The 8,159-nt window shown below is 40.3% G+C and overlaps 1 protein-coding gene across 1 annotated transcript in view; it reads left to right on the top strand.

The window, feature by feature from the left end:
• The window catches only part of LOC135468838 (peroxidasin-like), a 12,305-nt gene extending 4,526 nt beyond the window's left edge, over positions 1–7,779 (top strand). The window contains exons 4-13 of the mRNA XM_064747288.1: positions 253–464; positions 1,124–1,303; positions 1,857–1,941; positions 2,257–2,363; positions 3,074–3,175; positions 3,774–3,866; positions 4,307–5,030; positions 5,948–6,117; positions 6,604–6,706; positions 7,528–7,779. Of these exons, the coding sequence (XP_064603358.1) occupies positions 253–464; positions 1,124–1,303; positions 1,857–1,941; positions 2,257–2,363; positions 3,074–3,175; positions 3,774–3,866; positions 4,307–5,030; positions 5,948–6,117; positions 6,604–6,706; positions 7,528–7,768 (2,017 nt within the window). The 3' untranslated portion in view covers positions 7,769–7,779. The remainder of the gene's footprint in view (positions 1–252; positions 465–1,123; positions 1,304–1,856; positions 1,942–2,256; positions 2,364–3,073; positions 3,176–3,773; positions 3,867–4,306; positions 5,031–5,947; positions 6,118–6,603; positions 6,707–7,527) is intronic.
• The last annotated feature ends 380 nt before the right edge of the window (positions 7,780–8,159 follow it).

The raw sequence follows: 8,159 nt of genomic DNA, 5'->3' as shown, positions 1-8,159 counted from the left end.
CATCGTTAGTTAAATATAAATCTTATGTGGAGTCAAATGGTCAAAGTCAGACTTCACGTTTGACATAAAGTTTTTCATGTTTTAATAAGTTTCTGTCCCCAGTTTGTTATCATTCAGATATTGTAAGCTTACACACGTATACTATTTTAGAGTCCGAGGAACAAACATGAGCCGTAATTTGTTGAAACCTGTGCTCAAATTAAAACATAAATTGTATCGAAGGGTTACAAATTAACGTTCACATATTTTCAGGATATCGCTTGACCCGATCCGATCTCGATCATTGCCGACTCTGAGTCAGAATTTCCCGAAGCCCCAGTTCCAGTGCCCCTACCAAACTCCTCGATGTGACCGGGACTACCCTTTCAGAACTGCTGACGGGTCATGTAATAACCTCGGCAACCCGCTCTGGGGTAAAGCTGTTACGCCCATGCAGAGGTTCATTGCGCCACGGTACCAAGATGGCAAGTGTATTACTTCTGTTTAGACTAGCTGCTATTTAGGATAGATCACCTTAAAACTAAGTTGTACAAGGGCTGTCTCTTGGATGGGGATTGTTACAAAAGTTGATAATTCAGTGCATGCGCGTTAAAAGGCATTCCGGGTATTGTTTTAAGAAAACTTATTGAACTTTTTGGACTGTATATTTGGTAAATGAACGGTAGTTTGACTTTTTCGTATAATTTAGCTACCCATTTTAGGGTATGCATTGTACCTTTAGTGAAAGAATATCTTAAAAATAATTCCTCAACTGAAAAGATGTAATTATTTCCAAAACTACTTGTAATTGTCTTTTTTCTTTCACTGACTAAAATGACCATATCAAGAGCACTGGGTGCTTTTGTCCCGAAACTCCGTTTTTAAGAGCTCTTTTCTGTTCAGGAGGAGATATTATACATGTAAACATCACAAGAATTTCATGCAAAAGTAAAACTGAAATCACCACAACTGGCGTTTACTTATCGGAGTTCTATACTTATTCCTGTAAATAAACGAACAGGTAAATAATATGTACATTTTTGTACAATAAATCTTCATAATATGATATAATAATTAATAAATTATTAAACTCATTAAATAAAATGACATAACTCACACATGCTTAAGTCGTTGGTTTATATAGGTGTATCTGCTCCTCGTGAGTTGAACCTGTTCGGGTTCCCCTTGACAAGCACCAGGAAGATCAGCACAACTGTTCACGAACATGGACCGAAAAAGGAGCCTAAGAACAAGTATAACCACATGCTCATGCAGTGGGGACAGTTTGTGGATCATGATATCACAAGCACGCCATTTGAGAAAGGTAGGTCTTAGTAAATGGAAGATCCAAAGACATTGATAATGGAGGAATGAACATTATGCTAAATGCAGCAGTTATAATATTTGAACATTTCAATACGCTTCGTACAGCAAGCTTTGTTTTGTATGGTGTTTTATACTTATGTGAATGACGGAAATGTTTGTTAGTCATTTATTTATTTTTCCTGAATGTGTGCAGCCGTTGTTCATTCCTGTAATAAGGTTTATGTTGTGTGATTCTAAAGATTAGCTGGCTTCTAAGTTGTACAGGGTTCGTACTTATCAAGCAACATTCGACTTCTGTCATAAACCCCAGTGTTTAAGTGTAGAAATTTTAACCTTCCCCCAGGCAAACATTTTAATTGTAGTTGTGTTTGAATTTTTGACTCAAGTCTTGAGATGTTTGGTAATATGGGCACAGCGTTATGTAAACAAGGTTTAATAGCATTCAAGACTTCATGTTCTATGGGAACTCAATGATTTGCTCATAGTTACCCAATTTTTAATGTTCAGTACAATTTAATGGATTACAGTTGATTAGCTTGTGTTATTTCCAGGCCTCCAAGAGTCGGATATAATCTGCTGCGAACACTTACTGCCTGATTCTGTCAGACGGCGACTTACCAGGGATTTGAAAGAAAGGTGGTATATTTCTGGGCAATTTACGCTATCAAGCATTCTCCTACAGTCAAGAAATGAGTCATTAGGTGGTCTAAATGTGATGCATATATGACACATATACAATGTCAAGTATATTAATTAAATGAAATAAATTTCAGTCTTTATTGTTTCTTTTTGATGAAAAAATAATGGTATACATGTTGAGTGTCTGGCGACAAATCCATATAGCTGTAAAGCCACTGTACGAAACAAGCACTCAAATTCTATGCCAGTCAGTCAAGCTATCATTAGCTCATCAATTAAAACCAATTTTATTCCAATTACTTCACGTGTTAGGAGCGCGTGCTTCCCCATTCCTGTTCCTCCTGGTGATAACCATTACAACGAGACATGTATGAATTTCGTTCGCTCTATCCAAGCTCCTAGTTCCACCTGTAACTTCGGTAAGTATACATAAAAAGTAACTTTTTTCGAATTCAAAGCTAACTGTAGGAACCAGCTGTCTTTTAATACATAATTATATTCAAACATTTAACCCAAAATTATAATGGTGCACTGTAGTTTTTAAATGTTCTCAGTGCGAGTTTCAATGAAAAATACTTTATACAGTTCTGTAATTGGATAGTTTTGAGTCTGTTTGAGAATCATTTAATGAACTGAACTGTATGCAAGCAGTGTTCCTATTTAATAGTACACCTGTGTTTATCTCTGCACCTGCCCATAACACACCTGTTCCCGCCAGGGTGATTACGGATGTTATATAACATTTACGTGTGAGAAAGTACTCTAGAAGTTACAAATACAGAAAGATTTGATGTCACATTCTGATTCTGGTGATTTGGGGATTACTACTCAGATTACAATAGGCTAGTCAGGTAATTTGTTATCTGACCCTAGTGTAAACCATTTCAACTTTTAAATTACCTTTTGTATGATGCAAGGTCAGCTTTGAGCCATGGTTTTTATTTTCGCCAGTTTCTCACCTCAGACCATTTCACCTGGTTAAATCGACTACTGACCCTAGTTTTTATAGTTTAGGTCACATGATTATTTAAACACGAACGGACGTTATCCCGTCTGCTCTGCATAACAATCGTAATTAATTACGACCAAGAAGATGGTCACAATGTTTGATATGTATTTTGTTATGCAGGTTACAGGGAGCAGTTGAATCAGATCACCGCTTACATTGACGCCTCCAATGTGTACGGATCGAGCATTGAAGAGCAGTGGCAGCTTCGATCAGGCTTCCAAGGTATGTTATGTAACGGAGTTTGACTTGTAAATGTTGACTAATAGTCTCAGACCTATGGTTTTCAGTATACTAGTATTTACTGTGGTTAGGACACCTTTGTGAAAACTGTTGTGGAATCATTTCATCAGTTTTTATTTGAAAATATCTTCATAATCCTAAGTTTACCTTCACCGCCATAGTGACAAATCTCCTTACCATGAGTATAGTAAAGTCTTATAACGTTTACGATTAAATACGATTGCGTTTCCCTTAGAGGGTTTTTATTTGTCCTCACGTGATATTGACCGAGAGGGAGATGTATTTTGAGAGTGCTAGCGAAGTCTGACAAATGTTTATAGAAATCTCACCAGCAACCAACCAAATTAACGTGATTTGTCTCCAAGAAAGCGTTGGTTGTCAGCTTTAGAAAATGAGTCATGAGTGCCTTGTAAAATACTCAAGACAATGGTCTCTGTATAAATATTAACCTTGATTTGTTTTCACCCAAGTATTTTATCCTGTCCCCTTGCAGTAGCCTGGAATATACAAGAACCTACCCTATGCTAACTTTTGTCAGCGTCATTAAAATCTAGTATACTGGATGCTGATTATTTCACAGGTCAGCTAAAGACTTCTGACAACCAGCTACTGCCTCGTAACGCAGAAACTGGATGTCTTGTGAAAAGCCGTCGTGAATATTGCTTCAAAGCAGGTAATTCCGTTCAGATTCTTGTAATATTTAATTGTTTGATTTATTTATTTGATTAGTATTTTACGCCGTAATCAAGAATTTCGCTTACACGGCAGCGGGAAGAAACCGGACAGAGCGGGGGGAAACCCACGACCATCCGCAAGCTGCTGAAAGACCCAGATTACGGGAATGAGATCAGTAACATAGTATTCCCTGTTTTTGTGAGGTTGTTAGTTTGCTGATCACATTACCTAAACTGTAGAATTAATTTACCACTGCTAACTGACTGCTAACTACCACGATATCTGTTCTTTAATGTTTCCAGCACTTTCCCTCAGTAATTTCTTGATTCTTGTCTGTCAGCACACTTTGATTACTGCTGACTTATTGTACTTTGAAGATATTGGTAAGGTGTTTATTTTTTGGATATATATTTATATATAAATTTCTGGGTACATAAGGTGACGATCGTGTGAACGAACAGATGGCTTTGGCGAGTCTTCACACGATCTGGATGCGTGAACACAACCGCCTCGCTTCCCAACTCGCCCTGCTTAACCCCGGCTGGAACGACGAGAGGCTATTCCAAGAAGCGAGGAAGATTGTGGCAGCCATGATGCAGCATATCACCTATTCTGAGTGGCTGCCTTTGATTTTGAACAAACGGCAAATGAACAGCTTACAGCTGACGCCAAAGAAGAAAGGTTTTTCTGACTCATACGACCCAGGCATCGACGCCAGCATCAGAAACGCTTTCGCCACGGCGGCATTCCGGTTTGGACATACCCTAGTCAGGAGTGTGTTTCATCGGGTGGACGACAGCGGGAAGAGAATGGGCAACAACAACATGCTGCTGAAAGATATGTTTGCGCGGCCTACTGCCATATTTGAACCTTATGGGAAAGGGGTGTCTACGATGGTGAGAGGTCTGCTTTTGGATCCCCTTCAGACCTCGGATAGATTCATGTCGAATCAGTTGACCAACCACCTGTTCGAGGACCCCCGGGGTCAAAGTCTGGACCTCGCGGCCTTGAACATCCAGCGAGGTAGGGACCATGGTATCCCCCCGTACAACGTGTGGAGGGTGTGGTGCGGCCTGCCACGGGCCATGACCTTCGGGACTGGGAGGGGCGGGTTGACGGACCATACCGCAGATGCAGCCGCCAAGCTGCAGAGAGTCTATGCGTATGTTAACAATTTACATTTATTTATTGGTGTTTAATTTGTTTAAAATGTTTAAACATTTATTGGTGTTTTATTGGAGCACTAGAAACAGGTCAGGTACACGTCCAAACATTTGATTTCAGACATCAGCCCAACCTGCGAGAGCTGGATTCAAACTTGCGACCTGTGCACTCGATTCATACCTGTATAGACAACAACGTGGGGGGTACTAAATTAGACGATTTAACATAAGCTTAAACTATTTTTGAATGCACATGCACAATATTCCACAATGGCGAATGTATGTGCCTAAACCAATGGCTCCCAAACTATGTTAAACATATGTAAAAACTCTGCTGTTTATGTAATATCAGTTCTTGTGAATTAAGCACTTGCTTTACGAGCAAAACAGTACAGAAACAGTGATGTATATATATATATATATATATATATATATATATATATATATATATATAAACAAACCGGTAAACCCCTTGGACCAATTTGTGTTCGGCGCGTCCCCAGCGACCGCTTCGGTGGTCTGATGGTTAGAACGCCCGGGTCGGGTCTTACCAAAGACTTTAAAAATGGTACTTGTGCTGCCTCGCTTGACGCTAAGGACTGAGAGGTTAGAGCAAGGAAACATGACTGGGTGCTCCGGTGTCAGTATAATGTGTCTAGGTAGGGTGTCATGTCTGGCGGCAGCACTTTGGCGGTATGGATTCGCCCTGCCATAAGAAGACATGGTATATGTACACACACCTAATGACTCCTCGTCGTCATTTGATTGAAAAATTGTTAAGCACGACGTTAAACACTAAGCATACATACATACGTGCACACATACCTTCCAAGCGAATTGTGCAAGCGTGGAAGTTGCTGGTTCAACTTGACTTCACTAACTCAAAAGGATCATGTTTCACTATCCTTTCTTCCAGTAATCCTGACGACATCGACCTGTTTTCTGGGGGTATATCAGAGAAACCCATCAACGGAGGTCTGGTGGGCCGGACGTTTGCCTGCATCATTTCCCGCCAGTTTAAACTGCTCATGTCAGGTGACAGGTTCTGGTATGAACGGGGAGATAGCAACACCGGGTTTACTCAAGGTACTTTATTCACTAACATAGTCGTAAATATTAATGGACGTTGTTTTTTTTTTTTTTTGGGGGGGGGGGGGGGTAAGGAGAACTGGGGGGTTGTAACTTCGTGAGCTAGTGGTTTGCTTGCTAGAGTAGCGTAATGTAGTTTGCGTTCTAGCACAGCGCAATGACACAGGAGCCTATCATCAATGCGACCGCTCCAGTTCAAGTCCATGACATTCTCGCTTATTCTTCAGGTTTTATTGACGAGGAGCTATCACAAGATCGCTGATCTTTTCCCCTCTCCGTGTGCTATAATGTTATAGTCATATAATGTCTTTTTACACATACATATTTGTCTTATAAGGACACAGAACTTGTCTGATCACCAAGCCTGATTGGTGGTTGAAAATTGATAATTTCTATGTTACGGAATTCACCAAGTAAATGGGGGAATTATTATCTATCTAACGTAGAAGAATGGAACTTGACATCGAAGGCTTTATTCTTCAGCTCAACTGAAAGAAATACGGAAGGTGAAGCTATCTAAGGTTCTGTGTCGAAACTCAGGTGTGAAGAATATTCAGCCTCACGCTTTCCTACGGGTCTCCAGGAAGTAAGTACACTATTAGATACCGGCTTGTGTAACGTAAGTACCCAAAATGACAAAGAAGAGCATTCTCCGCACGTTTTGTAGACAATGGTGTTTTGGTTCAAGCCTTACTGAACAATGAGGGCGAACAATGTCCACAAAGCTTTATGCCTGGGGGGACGTTTTTCAGTGTTGATATTTTGCAAACACAAATCCTTGTCATGAATCAAAGTATTATTTCCCTGCATTAGTGAAGTTCCGGAAAAACAAACCCATCCTTGTTGAGACAGAATCCACCCATGGTCAGGAAGAACGCAGTTTTTTTATTTCTTTCCTTTCGTGGGATTTTTTTCAGCAAAAATCCAGTTATTTGTTACCTCTAAACCAGGACTGGATGCCTTTTTCACAAGGGTTTATGTTTCCTCTTTTCCCCTTCACCATCGAGGAGGGGGGGGGGAGGGGGTGCATTTGTTTTCATTCCACGAGTGGCTTCATTCTTTACTACCATAGTTGCATTTATATCTTAACAGCATGGGTGGGGGCGTTTGTCTACATCAAAGTTTTAAAAGAGAGTTTTAACTGTGAATTTGATTTTAGGTATTGATTTGTTCTGTTGACGTCATTGACAGTCTGAACTGTTAAACAACAAATAAATGGAACTCATCTTGATTTTACTTAAAACAGACCAACGAATTAACTTAATGGACTTAAGTGCATCCCTATCTTTTGCATAGCAAAAGTATTGCAATTCGTGATGTTAATGGACCATTACTTTCAGCACTTAATTAATTATCAAATTGCACCATTTAATTGTTCAAATAATACATAATTTTGCTTCACTACAGCAATAAGAAGAAGAACTGTGGCAAGATTGGGTATCTGGACCTCAGCAAGTGGTCCAATTGCACGCCCGGTGGTTGGAGCAGATGGGGCTCTTGGAGTTCCTGTCGTAATAACCAGCAATGGCGGTACCGGGACTGTAACAATCCGCCACCCAGCGCAGGGTGTTCCTGTTCAGGTGATAGCGCTGAGGTGCGGAATTGTCAAGCTTGCAACTACAACTGGTATACCGGGAGATGTGAATAAAGCTGTTAACACTGGAAAACGTCTCGCAATGTTTCTTTAAATGATGTTGTTCATATAGGTTACCTCATATTCTTAAAAAGCACACATAAATGATATCATATAGTCTCTACATCTAAAATGTCTTGGGGAGAGGGTAGAGGGGGGTGAGGCATATTTTCCCCAGACCACAAATTCCTGACCAGTGTTTCTTGAGACCATGCTGTTCACTTACATTGCGTCTTGTTCAAAACCGTGAAACAATTTCAGAAAGTTATATCATACGACACCTCACAGCCCCAAGAGTTCCCCATGTGCCTTTGTCGGCACCTGTAGGTTTGATAAATGAATAAGCCTGGTTAGAATCGACGATTAGAACGTACTGGGACGTCAGGGCCGATGCGGCACTGGTGCT

The sequence above is a fragment of the Liolophura sinensis genome, chromosome 6 (assembly GCF_032854445.1).
Source record: "Liolophura sinensis isolate JHLJ2023 chromosome 6, CUHK_Ljap_v2, whole genome shotgun sequence".
NCBI classification, from domain to species: domain Eukaryota; kingdom Metazoa; phylum Mollusca; class Polyplacophora; order Chitonida; family Chitonidae; genus Liolophura; species Liolophura sinensis.
Note: the sequence above shows the minus strand (reverse complement) of the source record. Positions and strands in the feature narration are given on the sequence as shown.